Source organism: Passer domesticus, chromosome 14 (assembly GCF_036417665.1).
Source record: "Passer domesticus isolate bPasDom1 chromosome 14, bPasDom1.hap1, whole genome shotgun sequence".
NCBI lineage: Eukaryota > Metazoa > Chordata > Aves > Passeriformes > Passeridae > Passer > Passer domesticus.
In genome coordinates, this window is record NC_087487.1 from 17,561,879 (window position 1) to 17,579,477 (window position 17,599).

At 47.0% G+C, this 17,599-nt stretch overlaps 1 protein-coding gene across 4 annotated transcripts in view; it reads left to right on the forward strand.

Annotated features, from left to right (window-relative positions):
- The first annotated feature begins 109 nt into the window (after window positions 1-109).
- Window positions 110-17,599, forward strand: part of LRRK1 (leucine rich repeat kinase 1) — a 74,694-nt gene continuing 57,204 nt past the window's right edge. The window contains exons 1-2 of one of the 4 annotated variants that reach the window (XM_064389673.1): window positions 110-234; window positions 4,532-4,745. In XM_064389673.1, the coding sequence (XP_064245743.1) occupies window positions 4,679-4,745 (67 nt within the window). In that variant the 5' untranslated portion in view covers window positions 110-234; window positions 4,532-4,678. The other 3 variants (XM_064389672.1, XM_064389674.1, XM_064389675.1) reach the window with 3 other exon arrangements.

The window sequence follows — 17,599 nt, forward strand, 5'->3', positions numbered from 1 at the left end:
TGGCTCTGCTGAACGTGTTCCCAGCCCAGTTTTATTTCTCTCATCTGCAATGTAGATACAGAGCAAGAACATTCCATTGTCTTTTAACTCTCTTCCCAGCTGATGTGTGAGAAATTCCTATGGGCTCCCTGCACAGGCCAAGCCAAACTCCTTGAATTTTCCACTCACTGACAGCATCACTCAGAAGCTTTCAGACCCCAGAAAAGGGAAGGCTGGAGGTACAAAGGCATTACTGTGAGTGACATAATTAATGGAGACCTAAGTAAGAGTGGGATGAGATTTGGGGAGGGAAAAAGGGAAAAATTAGCTTGAATATGTGGGTAAATTATTGCCAAAAGGAAATTAGAGGCTCTATCATAATAAAGGAAAAAGAGTTATTTTAGGATGTTTTCAAATATTGTGCTAAAAATGGTGTAAGAAAGGTCTGGGTGAGAGCTGGGCTGTGAGGCATAAAAGGGAGCAGGCTGGATAAGAGGTGGAAAGGTGCTGAAAACAGGTAACACTGGTTTTTTAGCTGTGTTAAAAGTCAGAAAACAACAGTACTGCTACATTCTTGCTCTCTACCTATGGCTGCAGCTGGGCACAGGTTGATGGGGACCTGAACACAGGACACCCATCTGTGTGTCCACAATCACCCAGAGGATCCCCAGGCACATCTCAGGCTGCTGCAGCATTCTCTGAATGCACATCCACCCCAAGTGTCCATCAGCGACATTGCTAGGTACCGACCAGGTAAAAGCATCCTGTTTAATTTACAGGGTGAGTACGAACAGCAAAGCAAAAGGCACGCAGAAATGGGGTTTTTTATTTTCCTTAGTTGGTCTGAGTGGGGGAAATAGAGCAATCCCTGCCTTGTCAGAGGCTCCTGCAGAGGAATGGGTCAGTGCGGGGAAGGGCCGCACACACCAACACCCGACTGCTTCCGAAGAGAGGAGCAACCTCGCCCTGCCCTGCCCTGCCAGCGAGGGCCGAGCTCCCCCGACCGGGGAAGGAGAAACTTCCAAAGCACAGCCGTGCCGTGAGCTGGGGAATGAGAAACTCTCAATGTACAGCCGTGCCGTGAGCTGGGGAAGGAGAAACTCTCAATGTACAGCTGTGCCGTGAGGTGGGGAAGGAGAAACTTACAAAGCACGGCCGTGCTGTGAGGCGGACAAGGAGAAGCTTTCCAAGCGCGGCTGTGCCCGAGCTGTGCACAGCGCGGTGAGGCCGGGCCCTGCCGGGACGATGGGCAGCGCTGCGGGAGCGCTCTGCTCCAGCCACCGCCACTCCCACAATGCGTTTTCCTAAAAACTCAAACCCTCGGAGCCTAAGGGCTGGCCGGGGGTGGGCGGGCGTGTGGGTCTGGGGAAGGAGCTCCATCCTCCTCCTCCTGCGGGCCAGCCCTGCCCTCGGGGCAGGCCAGGGGCCGTGCCGGGGGACTCGCCCTTGGCCGCCGGGCCGGGGGCCGGAGGAGGAGCCGCTGTCCCGCTGCCTTTGCTGCCGGGCTCCCTCCGCCTCCCGGGCCGCGGAGCGGGGCGTGCGGGCGGCGCCGGACGAGGAGGAGGCGGCGGCAGCAGCAGCGGCAGTGGCGGCGGCAGCGCCGGGAGCGCCGGCCCGGGACGCTGAGGTACCGTGGCTTTGCTGCCGCTTCTCGGGCACCTGCCCCGCCGCCAGGGCAGTCGGTGTGGGGGGCTGCCGGGGCGTTTCAGGTGGAAATGAGGGGGGAAACGAGTCTGTTTTCAAAGAAAATGAAAGTTCGGAGGGAACTTGGCTGGCGCGGCGGGAGCGCGGCCGCCCCGCCCGGCGGGGCCGGAGAGCGGCGGGACTCGCTGTGAGGGGACGCCTCAGCCCGGCCGCTGGAAAGCGGCTGGAGAGGCTTGAGGGACTCCCAAAACGGGGTGTAGCGCCTGGTGTCCCCACAGCCGGCCGACGTGTGGGAGAAGGGGAGGCTTGGTGCTCGCTGCTCGCTGCTCGCCCGGGGACGAAGGATGCGGGTCCCACGGCGGGCCGGGGTCCCTGGGCTGGCGCCTCGGGCCCGGGCTCGCCATGGACAGCGGGCAGCGGAGCCTTCCCTCCTGCCCCTGGGCTCTCAGATCCCTGGCAATCCCCGGGTGGCATTGTCAGAATCAACAGGTGGTTTGGGTAAAGCATTGAAGTTTTAGCAGGGTTTGGTTTTTTTTATGAATTAGGGAGCGATTTTGGGCAAGCCGTGATGTTTCTGGGGGCCTGGCTGGTTTTAGGCACAGTGCACAGGGTAAGACTGGGCGGGATGGTGGAGAGGAGAGGAGAGGAGAGGAGAGGAGAGGAGAGGAGAGGAGAGGAGAGGAGAGGAGAGGAGAGGAGAGGAGAGGGTGGTTCAGGTGTGGGCAGCAGCAGGTGTCAGGACTGGGAATGTGTGAAATGGGATGTAAACCCCATTTACACCTGTTCACGTGTATTCTGCGTGGTCCCTCTGCTTCTGAATGAGATTCTGCAGAGCACGTATACTCTCTAAATCAAATCCACACGTGGTCATGTTACGGTTGTGTGCACTTTGCTTAAGGTAAAACTCTGTAGGTTTGTTTTTTTAAAAAATTATATTAAACAAGGTCCTGAAATACAAAAATCCTGCTTACCTGGGCACTGAGTGGCCGTAATACACATGGCTACAGCATTCAGTTACTTGCAGTTAAAGGAACTGATTACCAGAACCACGCTGCTATTTTTCCTAAAGGTTATTTTTCATTTCACTTTATATGAGGAAAGTTTCAGCCCCGGGAATAGGCTGAGTAGAGAGCTAAAAATCAGGAGTGGAGTGATTTTCAAGCCTCAGGAGTCCACGCTGAACTCCGTTCAGTGTTTCTTGTGCAGTTGCTTTGGGTGCACATGGTTTGTCCCCATCTCAGAGCAAGGAAGTGCCTCAGAAACATCATCTGCTGCAGACCTGGTGGGCCAGAGTGTGCATGGGGAAGTGTTTACTGTCCCTGGAGCTGCTCAGTGCAGCAAAGGCATAGGGCAGGCAGCTGCTGGAAGCATCACATCCCCTCTAGTGCCAGAGTTAACACCCTGGACAGCTCTGGGAAGGTGTGAGAGCCTCCCTGACACCTCTGCTTGGGGTGTCCCGCCTGTGGCATGGAGGGATGAGTGGTCCCAGCTCCTCCTGCCAGTGTGGGCAAGGGAAGCTGAGGCCAGGAGAGAAGCTGAGTGTGGTGGTGCCCAGCACCAGTTCCAGAGCAGAATTCAGTCCGCCACCAACACAGCACAATTCACCAGTTTGTGGGCTTGGATCTGGGATTAGGGATCACCTCCATCTCAGCCTCCTGCAGCACCCAGAGCCCACACTGGGGCACAGGGGTGCCAGTCTTGGCTGCTGCTGCCAGGCACTGCAAAGCCAGGGTCAGCAGAAGCTGAGTGCACCTGAAATTCAAATATTTGCCTAGAAACAACTGAAATCGGATGCAGTGATTTTTAGTGTTGTTGGCTGGCGGTTGAAACCCAGTGTAAGGAGGGAGGAGCAGCAAGCTTCCTGGATAAGGGTGATTTTGTATTCCATTTGGCCTTTGCTCTCAGGTCAGGAAGCCAGCTCTGCTCAGGGAGAGTCAGGGAAGGTCTCGGGCCTTGCTGGCTGGAGTGGGAGGTGGGTCGTGAGCTTTGCTGAGCTAGAGCCTCAAATCAGAGCTGTATCATCACACACCAGACATGAGCAGAGCCTGTAAGAGTCAGTTGAGGTGCATCATGCCACATCTGAGAGGCGTTTACTGACTGAAACTGAAAGCAGAAAATGAAGGAGCTCTGATGCTGGTTGGACAAACACTGCAAACCCTCCAGGAGTTTGAGCCTCTGTACAGGGAGGTTAAGGGGTGTCTGTGCAGCTGTGAAAAGGGAAGGAGTTGGAAGTGCCTCAGGAGACTGAGCTGTGCAATTTTCTGCTGCCTGTTATGCCAGGCAGTTCACAAGCAGACAGCCTTTAATAGCTCCTGAGGGCCTGATTTGCCTCCCTGAGTGAAGAAGCCTGATGCTTCCAAGGTGGGAGAGTTCTCAGAAAGGGCTGGGCAGAGGGGACAGGAGCTGGTGTGTTTCTCCTTGCCCTCTTCTCTTTTCTACAGAGGATTATCTCAGTAACCACATCAGTGTTTTTCAGTTTCTCACAGTCTTACAAGAGCTGTGGTTGTCTTTGTGGATGGGAGAGGTTTTGAGGTTGCATTTAGGATTTTTCCAGCTGCACTGCAGGGTTTCAATGGTCTGCCTTTACACCAGCTTGTGGAGAATCTGAAACTGCAGCTGTGACCCCTGCCCACCCCCTTGTCCTCTGCCCAAAGACTGAGCAGCTTTGGTGGTGAAAAATTAGGAACATTATTCTTGTGTAGCGCAGAAATTAGTGGTAGTAGTCCCCTCTGTTAATTCATGTTATGCTCTTAACAAAGCTATTGTGAAAATAATTGTATTTATAGGATGATAAGTGTATTTCTGCAGTGTGACATTTGGACAACTGTGCTGATAATGGAGAGGAATGAACATGTCACCATTTCTACAGTGGAATGATTAATTTGTTTTGTTGTTCATTTTTAAACAGAATAAATGATGTTTCTTCAGGATGGTGCTCACTAGCAGCCTCTGCTCCTGCATTCACGTGATGGGGATGGTCCAGCCCTGACAACACTGCTGAGTCTGAAGTGCTGTGGAAAGTTTGTCTGTGGGGCCGTCACAACTGCTGCCCAGAATGTACTGGTGTGTGGGAACGGAGGAATCCGCTGTTTGCAGGGAGAGCAGCATGGATCCACAAAATGGTAAACAGCAGGATTTGTTTCTTTCCTCTTCACACTGGGAACAAAAGGTTCTAAGAGAACTCAGTAGCCACCTGCCACTTTGATGAAGTTTAAACATTTGAAAGTTTTTTGAGCCCTGATCTTTGAAAATTTACAGTCTAGAACAGGGAATTTTACTTCCAGGGGGAGTGATGTTGAACCATGGAGGTGGTAAGAATAGCATTCCCCTGAAGATGGATGCTCTCCAAAGGCCTCGGGAGTTAGTCAATATATGTATCATGTCTCACCAGTTCCTAAATATGTTTTACAAGATCTGTGCTTTTTCAGTGTGTGAATGCAAATATGTTCCCAGTCACTGATGCAATGGGTATTCAGGATATGAAAGCTGCTAAAATCAGAGCATCTCTTCTCAGCCTGAACAAATATTAACCTGCTCCAGTTTTACCCTAAACTCCAATTCGATGGCTTGCAGTGATTTTATGTTGGGCTAGATTAGAAGGTTTGTGTTTATGTAATAAAGAAATTCCCCTTTTAGAAGGGACATATGCTTCAGGTTGCTTCCTGTGAATTTTTATTTTTTTTCCCTGAGCAGGCAAATTATTTTTGGATGGTTTCTCCCACTGCAACCCCCAGCTCCCAGGCTCTGCTGCCTTTCTCTGAGTCAAACCCCAGTTATGTTTCTGCAGCAAGAAATATCCTCCTGTTCTTGTGTAACGGTGTTCCCCCCTTGCAGCAAGTGCTTCATTAGGAGGCAGCATCTGCGCTTGAAGTGTGGGAAGAAGGTGTGTTTGACGCTTTGTAGTGAGTAAGCAGGCTCCAGCAGAAGCTAATGTTTTTGCAGCCTTATTTTGGATTTTATCAGCAACTATGAAGCAAAACCTGATAGTTTATTCAGAGGCCTCCTTGTCTTGTTTGAAGACGTTCCTCACCAGCGTCACAGGGAGCTCTGGGAACTCTTTCCTTTCTCCGTACGTATTCTGCCTGTTCTGTGGTACTGATTTTTCTGTTTGCTTTTGGTAATTAGCATTGTGCCTTTCTGCAACGCTTTGTTATTGAATATTCTTTAAATTCTTAAATTCTGTCTTCTGAGTTTCTCTCTGGAAGAAATTATCTCCACTTGAATACTAAGCTATAAACCATGAGAAGAATTTTAATCTGCGCTAACAGTTCGCAACTGTTCAGAATTGCTAAATTTTTGTTCTGCAGTAGTGATCTGACATGTTTTCTCTCTGTTTAAAGATACAGTAAATAAATCATTGTAGGAGTGAATAATTAAGTGGAAGGTGGAATAGTTTAGTTATATTTGCTACGTTTTGAATTCAGTTTCTTTTTTTTCTTGAGAACTTTATTACACATTGCTGTTATGTAATTATATTCAGTTAAACTGGTTAGCTGGAAGCATGCAAATCTCAGTGGTAGACTCTTCTATATGGATAAATCTGGGTTGTATTAAAATAGTCTACAGTGCTGGAAAACTGGGAAAGAATCCTTGTAGAGCTTAAGATCCCTGTACAAGGCACCAGTACTGCCTTGGTGGATTTGCTCTTTATAAGGGTATGGTACATGCTTAAACTCCTTGTTTGGGTCCTGCCAAGAATGATGGTCGTTAGCTAACAGGTCCACTCCCTAAGTTACTGGTCCTTGTTCTGGCTGGGATCCCATTTCAGGGCTGAAGCAGGAGCACGGTGACTCACTCAGCCTCCACATGCCAGCCCATTGTTTACGCCCCTGAGGAACAATGTGGATGCAGCCTCCTGCTCCCATTCAGCCGGAGCTGCTGGGAAGGGCAGTGAGATTCCGGATCATTTCTTTCATGCCGACAATCTCATTTGTGCTCAGAGCTTGGAGTCTTTTTATTTTTTGGGCAGGAGGGACTGGCTTGTGGCTGTGGGGGTTTTAACCAGAGCACGGTGGTGCTGGGGGCTCAGGGTGGGTCAGCTGGATCAGCAGGGCTGGAGACATCTTCCAGCAGGTCCCTGTACTCCTTCATTATCTGAAGCCTTAGGATTTTTTAGGAGTTTTTTTTTTTCCTGGCAGCTATAAAGCCCTGCCCAATTGTAAGTGGAGAAAATCACCCTCACAGCATCCTTGTTAGTTAGAAAATGTAACATAGGGTGCAGGGGCTCACCTTGCTCAGGTGTCTCCTCTGCTGTTCCTCCTGGTTGCCAGTGATCTTCTTGTATCCCAGCAGGATGCCAGCTTTCCCAGGAGTGGCTGAGCTGTGTTTCAGACCTGGACCCTCTCTGCCCTCTGGGGGTGGTGCTGGGCTTGACTTGGTGGTGCTGACTGAGCCCTCGGAGGGGATTTGGCACAGGATGAGGCTCCCCTGTGGGTGCACTCAGCATTTCCCTTGCCTCCTCAAACCCTGCTTCCCCGTTCCTAGACTTGTTCATCTTGTCCTAATTAAAATAAACTGAGCAGGGGTATGGGGGTGGCTGCAGTCTCTGATGAAGTGCAGGGTTTGGGGTTTTTTTTTAAAACTTGGGCTCTGCATAATCCAGAGGAGGTGACACGATGTGAATTTTGTAGGAAGTACAATGGAAGCTCAAAGGCATCACTTTATGAATGTGTAGAACAGCATAAAGATTCATCCCCTTTCTATGGACTGATTGATTTCTTTGAATCTTACAAAATTTCATAGCTAGGATTTAATTCTTGTGTGGTTTTCTAGGAGTTCCTCAGAGGTGTGGGAGAACAATCACTGTCTTCTGAAATATAAGAGTACTTCTGTTTAAAAAGCTTATCTCCTTCTTAGTGGGAATTTTACTCAAAGTCACAGAGCATTCATATGCCACTGGTGTGCGTCTCAGAGGTGGGATGGGATTATCCTTCAGGCATGCCAGAGGGTGTCTCTTCTCTCCTGCTAAATCTAAAAATGAGCCCTGAAGAGGGGTGTTAAGGTGGAGGGTGTCTAACATTACATAATTAGGGACAACAATGCCAAGAAGAGCTGCCTGAAACTTTGTAGTAGCTTTGCAGGTATTGACTAAATGCACCTTCACAACTTCTTTTGAGGCAAATCAGTTGTAACTTGGTGACTTTCCACTGTTCAGGGAAGCACAGAGGGACATAGACAGTGTGCCTGGAAAAGGGACCCAAATATTACATGAGGGACCAAACAAGTAACCAGAACACATGACTGGAGTTGTCATTTGGAGTGCACCAGAGGCCCCTAAAGCTGGGCTTTGCAGGTGCTGTGGTGACCCTGCAGCTCACAGGGCTTTCTATTTTATCAGAAAGAATCTGCCCACAATAGCAGTGACCTTTGCAACCCCACCCATGGCTCAGCTCAGATCTGACTCACAGGGAAAGCTGCTCCTGCCCTGCTGCTTCCTGAATCCTGGAAAAGGCTCTGGTGTGAGCAAGGGTTGACCTGGAAAAGGCAAGGGGTCGTTTAACAAGAGGGACTGCTCAGAAACAAGTACAATTTTATAGGGAAAGTATCACAACAGTGTGGGTGGTGACAATTCAAGAGCAAATGGAGCAGTTTATCCTCCTGGGACACACTTTGTGCCTCCAGCTTTGCTCCTGGTTGGCATCAGGGCAGGATATGTGCAGAGGTGGACTTTCTGGCCCTGATGGGTCCCTTCCAGCTCAGCCTGTTCTCTGATTCTATGATTTCCTCACAGTTCTGCACCATTATTGCCTTAAATGTGAAGGGCAGAAGCTTGCAGTGTGAATGACTTTGTTTAAAAATCTTTCCTGCTGAATAGAGGAGGAAGGGAAAATCAGCACCAGTTTGTTCCTCATGAAATCACCATGTAAACCTTAAAACCTTCCCATCAGCCGTGTGTGGGGACAGGGCCAGCAGCTGGGCCTTGGGGCATGTTGTGCTGAATAACAGGGAAAAAGTGCTCACAGCTTCTGTCCTGCTTTTTCCATCCACACATCACCCTGTAGTAACATTGCCCTGGGTGTTTTGTGGCACTGTGGGGTGAGAAGGACAAGGAGAGGATCTGGGAGGTGAAGTGAGCACACAGAGCACTGGAGAGGTGCAGAGTGTGTCTGTCAGCTGTGTGCAGTTCTCCATAATCACACTAAATCAGCCTGGAAGGTTTTCTGGTTTTATTCCTGCTTGTTAAGCTGTGAGTAAATTCGAGTCCAAACAGAAAACTGAAAGGGTTCCTATGAGCTAAAAAAGCAGAAAATAGAACAGGTTTTGTATGTGAGTCAGTCTCACTGCAGAGTGCCCTGCAGAAGGAGAAGTAGGAAATGCTCAGCAGGAATAGGAAGTACACCAGTAAGGCAGTAATAGGCTTGTATTTTTAAATATTTAAATAAACTCTTCATACAGAAGTGGTGCAATCTCACAAGGGGCCGAGGGCTCCTGCGGAAGGCTGCTCTGCAGCTGAACATGCCTGTGGTTGAACCTGCCCTCCTGTGCAGAGCTGGCTGTTACAACATCCCTCCAACCCAACCTGTGTGTCAAAAAGGGGCAAGGAATGCTGAGGCATTTACAATTTTCCTGACAAAAACCATCAAAGGCAGCCTGCTCTTGAACTTGAGGGCTGTATCAAGGAGGGCAGAGCTGCTGGGAGAGCCAGTGGTGGAGTAAAGACCTTGGGAAGTTAATTGAGCAAAGAGTCTGACCTGAGAGCCTGTTTGATTTACAGGCAGCAGTAAAGCATTGATCTTCATCTGAGCTGCAACCTCTGCTGCTTTACAGCTTTATTTTTACACCTTCATGTGAAAATTATTTGTGGTGTATTGCATTGAAATGTAACTTATGACAACTCTATCAAGAAGCCTGGAAAAAAACAAAGATAAGGTGATAAGGTAGCAAAGAAAATCCTTTGCCCTTAGCACTTGTACACAGGGAGGTCTTTACAAAGTTCCTGAGGTGTGATTTATGAGGGAGCTTTCAGGTGAGGGCTGATTCTGGGGTCATGGAACTGCTGTCCTCTGTTTCAGTGGGAAAAAAAGCAATTGATAGTGTTCACACCAGCTCAGCCTTTACCAGGCCTGTAATTGATGTAGTGTTTTGACAGAGATGTTGCAGGTGATTTTATACTTGCATTAAGAAAATGCTATGAATTATGGGGTTTTATCCTCCCCAGAGCCTATGGGGGCCTTACCCAAAACCCATTAAATTCTTTGCACTGACATAATGGGATCTTCAGGGATCCTTACAGCATTATGTCTGTGGTTTGTTTGTTTTTCACAGCTCTGATCAATAATGGGGCTGTCAGGGCTGTGCTTGCGGAAGGCAGTGAGCTGGGAGGAACTGTTTGCATTGCAGATAGGGGGGAGAGATGGATTTTATATCATTCAACTCCCAATCTGCTATATAAAATCACAGAATCATGGAATTTTTAAGGCTGGAAATAACCTTTAAGGCCAATAAGTCCAACTGTTCCCCCAGCATTGCCAAGCCCACCATTAACTCGTGTCCCCAGGTGCCACATCCACACAGCTTTTAAACCCCCCCAGGGATGGTGACTCAACCATGGAGTCTGTCTCTTAGTAGGTTCTGTTTCAGATTTTACATCAAATCAGGCTGATATTTAATTCCTTCCCTTAATCCAAGTCTGTGTGCTCATTAGTGGGTCAGCAATTGCTTATTTGCATGATTATGTATCACCACAGCAGCAGCTCTTTTATGTAAGCTTCTGATATTTTCACAACAGAAGTGTCTCCTTGTTTTTTAATTTTTGCCTTGCCCTCCCTTTAGGGGACCTATTTAAAAAAGCCTTTAAGTTTTAGGAAAAGCTCTCACCCTTCCAAAAGCCCTTCTGCAGTCAGAGGGACTCTGGGAGTCAGCAGTTCAGGTTGCTGGCAGCACTTGGGGTCTGCCACGGAGATGCACAGTGGGAAACCTGGGGCAGATCCTCTCTGTTCTGCCTCTCCCTCTCCACTTGGAGAGGGCAGCAGATCCCTGGTGAGCTTCAGGAACTTCTCATCTGCAAAGACAAGCCCCATTGGAGTCACCCAGGGGTGAGGGAAAGGGTCAGTCTGCCACAGGAAAAGTGGGAGGAAGGAGGTGAGGGAGAAGGAGCTGGGAGCTGGAGGAGCAGCTTCATTTCCTCTCTGATAGCCAGCATGTGGCTCCCAGGCATAAAAGTTGGCATTTCAGATGCTGCTGGGGAAAAAACTCAGTTTCAGGCTGTCCCCAGCTCTTCTCTGTGCATATCTAAAAATCATGGAAAAATAACAAACCAAAGCAGTGACTCAAACAAGAAGTCTGGATAAATTTAGCTCAAATATTCTTGGTATGTTTGTGGTCAGTGTGGAAATTGCATCACTTCTTGTTTTAATGATCAAAATATTGCTTGGAAAACTGGCATGGCTACCACATAAGAGCTCAAAATGAAATCCTTTAAAAGCAAGTATGTCTTTGGAATTGCTTCACCTGCAGTTAATTGGTTTTGGGGGTTGTTTGTTTTATTCCTGTCTTGGTTAAGGAGTTTTTGGACTGGAGGTTATTGCTGCTTAATTGAAAAGCCACAAGGTTTAGAGCCGATACACTCTGCAGTGTGATTATCTACTTCATATAAAAGTTCTGTCTGGGGAGTAGGATTCAAAAAGAGTGCTGGTAATTGCTGAAGACAAGACCTCCTCCAGAATCTGCCTGCACATCTTTCTGTCTTTCACATCAAAGAGCCTTTGAAAATGCTTTTATTTTTGCATCAAACAGGAACATTTTAATTTTTTTTACAACACTAATGGACAGGATCCATTTTCAGATCTCATACATGGCCTGAAAAACAAAAAGCTTGGCTCCTGAAGTGAGCTTGTAATCCTGGTCGTAATTCTCCCATGTTTTGCACCTTGAACCTTTCTCACAGTGGCAGGGTGGGAATAAAAGCTGCCAAGTCAAAGCCATTTGCATGGATAGGACCACGTTCTTGCATGCAATGGGTCAGAGTTTGTCATAGGTTGATGGGAAGGGGATGAGCTGTGCCCTTCCTCATTTTGCTGTCCCTGCCTTGGAGCAGACATCCAAAAATGCTGTGAGCTGCAGTGGGGCCACAGTGTGGGCACAGGAGTCAGAGTCCTTGTCCTCCCTTCACTGAAAGGGTGCTGATATTCCCAGGAAGACAAAACAGCTCCCTGCAAAAGCAGGCATTTCTGCCACTTGTAGGTCTTGTCACAAGTAGGGGAAGGTTTTATGGTTTTTTGGTAGCCCCATTAAAGCTTTGGTGGCTATCTGGGCCAACAGCAGAGGCCTTTCCATCAGGTTTCTCTTCTGCTGCAGACACAGCTGTTCAGGTGATCCTCCCTCTGAGACTGTCCTGGAAGCCAGGATCTTCTCTGACTCCTGAGGGAGAGCAGTCAGAAGTGGGAAGTGCTCACAGTGAGTTCAGTAGAAGCTGGAGTGAAGCCTCACTTGCTTCTCTGTTTTATTTAGATTTTTTTTTTTCTTTTCCAGACTAACTTATCCATCCCTTTTCTCCTGGAGCTCTTCCCCGCCAGCTCTGCACTTCCCTTGGCTCTTTGGCCGTTGCCAAATTGTCCCTTCAAGTCTCTTCATGCCAACCATATCCAATATCTCGATTGCATTTTCCTTTTCTCTGCATGCAACACTTGCACATAAACTGATCCAGAGTGGTTGTCTTAGTGATAAATGAGAAATGAGGGTAGCAAGGAGTATTTTATTAGTCAAGCAGGCACAGTAAAGAAGCTCATTGAACTGTGTCTAACATGTGCTAAGCTTGGATTTTGCTGCGTGGGATGTTTGCCCCCTCAAATCTCTTGAAAGGCTTCTTCCTTTAGATGTGTCTCCTGAACAAGTCAGTTTTTGGTTTTTTTTAATAAAAATATTTTTTCATTCTTCAAACTTTAGTCAAAGTAGCTGGAAGGAATGTGTGGGTCAGTGTCCTGGTGACACACTCCTGCACCTTCTGTCTTCCTGGAGAGACAGACTTTGGCTGTGTTTGTGCTCTTGTTTTTGACCTGCAGTGGGGTTGCAGTGCTGTAAATGGGTTTTCCATTGAGGAAAGTGTTTACATGTGTTTTTAGGGTGAAACACAAGCTTAGGAACTGCTTTTCCCAGCTCAGAGAAGGTGTGGGATCTCTGGATGTGTCTTTGGTGGAGTTGGTTGAAGGTTTGTGCTAGGAAGAGACCTGAGCAGAGACCTTGGGCCCATTTTCCTCTCACTCACATGCAGCAAATCCCTCCTGAGCCCCCCACATAGCCTCTCACAGCTGGGGCTAAAAGCATTTGCTTCTCCTAAAGCAAGTTTTAAATATGTGTCTAAGCAGCAGAAGTGGGCTGGCCATGAGGTGGTGCTTCCCCAATGTGAATAATTAATGTTTTAATTTTTTAAAGAAGAATTTTGAGCAAATTATTTATCTGAAAGAGAGAAAACATTAGTGTGTGGGATTTTTTTCCCTTCTGTTGAAAGCTTAGGGGAAAAGGAAAAGATTCAGGAGAAAGTTAGCCATGAAATTTTATTTTGTGAAGTTTCAGATGAAATCCAATGTTGGTTTGGTTTCATGGCTGTAATATTTGATTCAGTTGGACAGGAATGGTCTCACTGGAGGCACCTTTCATCATTTAACAATCCTCCATTTCCAGCCATGCTTGGAAACGAACACAAAGAAAATCCAAAAGTGTTGTCATGCTTCTGCATGCTTAATGTATATCTTCCAATTTAAAATTTGGAAAGCAAGAGTGGCATAGCTGGCCTTGCCTGCAGAAGCACATTTCTGAATGATTCAAGCTGTAGGATGGGAACCAAATCACTGAGGCCAAAAGACAAAAATAGAAACTTTCACTCCAGAGCTGAGTCATTCGTATTTTCAATACAGCAACTCTCTGGCCATTTGGAGCTCTCAATAGCTTCTCTTTGGGGGTGGAAGTGACAGCATCACTCTTCTCTTTGGGCTTTGCTGGTCCTTTGCACCCCAAAGATGGAGAATTGGGGGTATTCCCACCCTCTGTAAGAGCCAGTTTTTGCCCTGTGTTTGCTGGAGGACATCCCTGCCCCATTCCTTCCCTGCCCAGAGGGAATCCTGCTCCTCTCCCACCAGATACAGCCCAGAGCTGTGGAAGTGGAGCTGCTCTTCACAAGCAGCCAGTGGGGACCATCCTGTCCTCTTGCTGAGGAGAAGCATGTCCCAACCCCTTGTTCCTTTTCCATGGATAGCTGCAGCTATCATTAGTGACCCTGGATCTATTTTGTGCTTTCCAGCCTGGTTTGCACAGTGCCATGAGGGGTTTGTTCTGACACTCATATTCCAGTGTGATTCTTTGTGCTCTCTCTGACCCCAGTGCCTTTGTGCAGCCTCTTTTATACTTCAGCAAAGAATAACCAGCTCAGTTCCATTTTCATTTCTTGGGCAACACAAACAATTCCCAGAGTCTCAGGAATTTGGGAGATGCACACACAAGTGCAGGAGCCTGCTCAGATCTGGCAGTGCTGGCACTGCCCAAATGCTGCTGTTACCAGGATTTGAGGCTTTTCTGTTCCCCCTTCCCTCATTATCCTGGATGATGAAGAAATGATTGTGTAAGTGTGGAGCTAAAGCCTTTGGAGGCGTCTGTTTCTCATAACTCTGTCCTGGAGCCCAGAGAAAAGGCAGGAATCCAGAGCATTTTTCCACCCTGGACTTAATATTTTCCTTTCAGGCTTGCATTAGCAAATGTTTTTATTTCCTTGCAGGTTAAAAGTGTTATAAATAGAAAATTTCCAATGATTCTGGTGATAATTGTTCACTTTACACAACTGTACCTAAAATTGTCAGCATGCCCTGGGTGCTTGCTGGAAAATGTTCAGTGCAGATCAGCACAATGTGTGTGTGGTGCTGGCATGTAAACAACTTCAAAATACTTCCACAATCTGCAGTGATAGTGAAAAAGATTCCTTCAGCGCTGGATTTTTGCCTTTGAAGCATTCCTCTGTGGTTCATATCTGGTTTCTTTTGGGGTTTTAAGTCTCCTTTTGGGGCAGTGAGCATTGATTGTGAGCTCTGTTGTAGATGTGGGTGGCTTTTTTGCTCAACACATCATCTTTTCCAGTGCCTTTGGCAGGCAGAGCTCAGTGCAGAGCTTACTGCAGAGCCACTCCTTTAATTAGCTGAAATAATGGATGTTTGGGGGAAATGGAACCACAAGAAATAGGCAGAAAAAAGTGTGTGGAGGGCTCCCACTGTCCTGAGAAGCTGGCACATCCCACTTGTTGTGGGAAATATTAATTAGGGTCAGAGGGGCCGTGACCCAGTTCTGGCACAGGCTCTCCAGTGGGGATTTGGAACTTCCCGGATAAACCACCTTGTTCTCAGTGTCTTCTCACAGGGGCATTTATTGGTAGTTCTGGCCACTTCTGAATCCTGACAGGAACATTTTAAAGCAGAATTAGTTGAGCCACATGTATTTCACCTAAATCTGAGAAAAGGCAAAGCAGATCACTGACTTCTTGCTGCAGGATGGTTTTGAGGCAGCTTCTGGCTGTATGAGCAGGTGGGGGGGCACCTTGGTCTGGGGCTTTATCATCTAAAAAATGAATGAAGAAAATCTTTTAACTTTTTTTTTTAAAAGGAAACCTTGAAGTGTCAGCTAATTAGAGAAGGAACACAAAAGATACCTTTGCATCATAAAGCATTTTTACCCACTAGGGCTGACTGAAAAATTTATTTCTTTATTTTTCATTGAAGAACCCAGGGTTTTCATCCTTGTTTGGGATGGGATTTTTCAGTATCTCAAAAATTTCCAGAGGACTGAAAAAATTTTCTTACCATCTAATAGGAAAGTGCAATGTAGGGCAGATCCATCATCCTTTGAAATCACTGGAGGCTTCCTGTTGGCTGCTGCTCATTTTGTTAGCCTGAAGTTTTCCAAAGCAGTACAGGATGCATGAGTCTGTTGCAGAGACTCAGAAATAACATGGCTTTCCATTAATTTTGCAAACCAGCAGGGCAGAGCTTTTATGGAGCAGTACTGAAAAATGTTCAGTGACACCGGTGAGTTTCGGAGTGTTTGGAGGTGCTGGCTTTAAATATTCTGCACATCCTCAGCCTCATCCCTGTCTCATTTTTCAGCTGTGCAGTGCTCAGAAGTCAAAATGGCAAAAGATTAAGGTGGTGAGGGTTAGCTGCAGCCATCTGGTGCTGTTGAGGAATTAATGTCTGAGCTCAGCCTCCCTGCCCACCCCCATCCCCACATCCTCTGCACCAGAGGCTTGGATTTCGCTCTAGTGGGACAGGGAGATGAAAATATCTGTCAGGGCTAAACTGTGGTGGTTAATTCAGACAAAGGAGCAGCCAGCCAGCCTTTCCATCCAGTGGCCACTGCAGGAGCTGCTGGTGCTGGAGCAGAGCTGGGTGGTTATCAGTCCCAGGAATTACCAGCTGAACTGGGCATCGCTGGGGGGATGCTGTGTTAGAGCATCAGCTTGATTTGCTCCCGACTCTGGAAATACCTGCACACATTATGACAAGGTCAGTGGCACTTTTCAAGTTGTATTATTATTGTAATTCTGTTTTTGGAGGAGGTTTGCTTCCTGATTTATCCTGGGTTAAAGCATCTCATTTATATATTCCTCTGCTAAATAAAAATATCCTACCTAGTTGCCAAAGATCTGCTGGTTATGGAAGGGCCTAATGTGGCATTTACAAACTCTTGTGAGTTTATGTGTCAGAGATGCAGTGATTTGGGCTATAAAGACAATAATCATCTGTGCATTGTGCTGCTTTGTTATGCAGCTGTTTGCTGATTCACAGCACTGACCTGCAAACCCTCCCCTTTTATTTACGGCATACTGTCAATTTAGGAATTTTAGAGGGTTTTTTTTCACCTGCTGTTATAATGAGGCCTGTGACAGGGTCTAACTACACATGACCCTAAAATTCTCATGGTACTCTTTATTACTAAAATGGCTTATTTTTATTTTGTTTCTCTGAGCTGGGCCAGCTGTCTGTTGCACTTTAAAAGTGATACCTTGTGCCCTTTTAAGCGTAATAAAATAACACTGGTTTTTTATTGATAACCTCTGATTTCATTGGGATATTTTTAAAAAGAAAATTGGTCTTGCCCTTAGCTTTTATAAAGCCAAACATAAAAGGTATTTCCAGAGCATAAATCATTGAAATCAAGAGAGAAATAATTCCAAAGTTAGTTGTTTTTGTACAAGCTGTTGTGTCAGGAACAGATGCATTTTTAGTGTCAGCAGATGCCTCCCCTTTTCCCCTCACAAACAGCCCTGGGTTTGCTTACAGCTTTTTCAGTAGAAAGCAAGAGAAGAAAAGAAGTGGATCTATGGAGAGGTTAAACAAATATGATGCAGAGATACAGAAGCTACCTATTAAGGACTAAACTCCATGGCTTTATTTTCATAGCTGTTCAAAGGTGTTAGAGAAAAAACCCACAGGTTCCTCAGTTCAAACAGGCTTCATTTATCTGCTTTTTGGTGCTGCTTTGGGGCAGTGCTCTCAGAGGAACCTGTGCCAGCCCAGGAACTGCCCAGATATGTGTGCAAAGCAGAAACTAAAAAAGATGGCACTGGGTGTGTAAAGTTTCTGGAGCTTCTTGGATAGTACAGGAATATCCAAGAAGTCCTGCTGGGATATCATCCCTTGCACACAGAATGTGCATTGTGCAGGAACACAGACCCCGTTGTGCAACGTGCATGAGCTGGTTCCTAAATCCATAAAATCTAAGATTTAAAAGCCCTTTGCTACATCTGGGCTCAAATGCTCAGTGTGTTACACAATCAAGTCCAAAATCAGAGGTTCAGTGTTAATGAGCTGCAGAATTGCTCTCCTGTCACATTGCTCAGGGCTGGGTGTGAGTGAGGTGACTCTGACAGGAGAGCCATGAGGAGCTCAGGCAAGGAGCAGGAGACATGTGAGGTTAACAGCAGAGCAGAATTTCTTTGGATTTCAGCCCAGATTTCTGCTAAAAATGGCTGGTGCATGTATTGGCAAAACGTTATTCC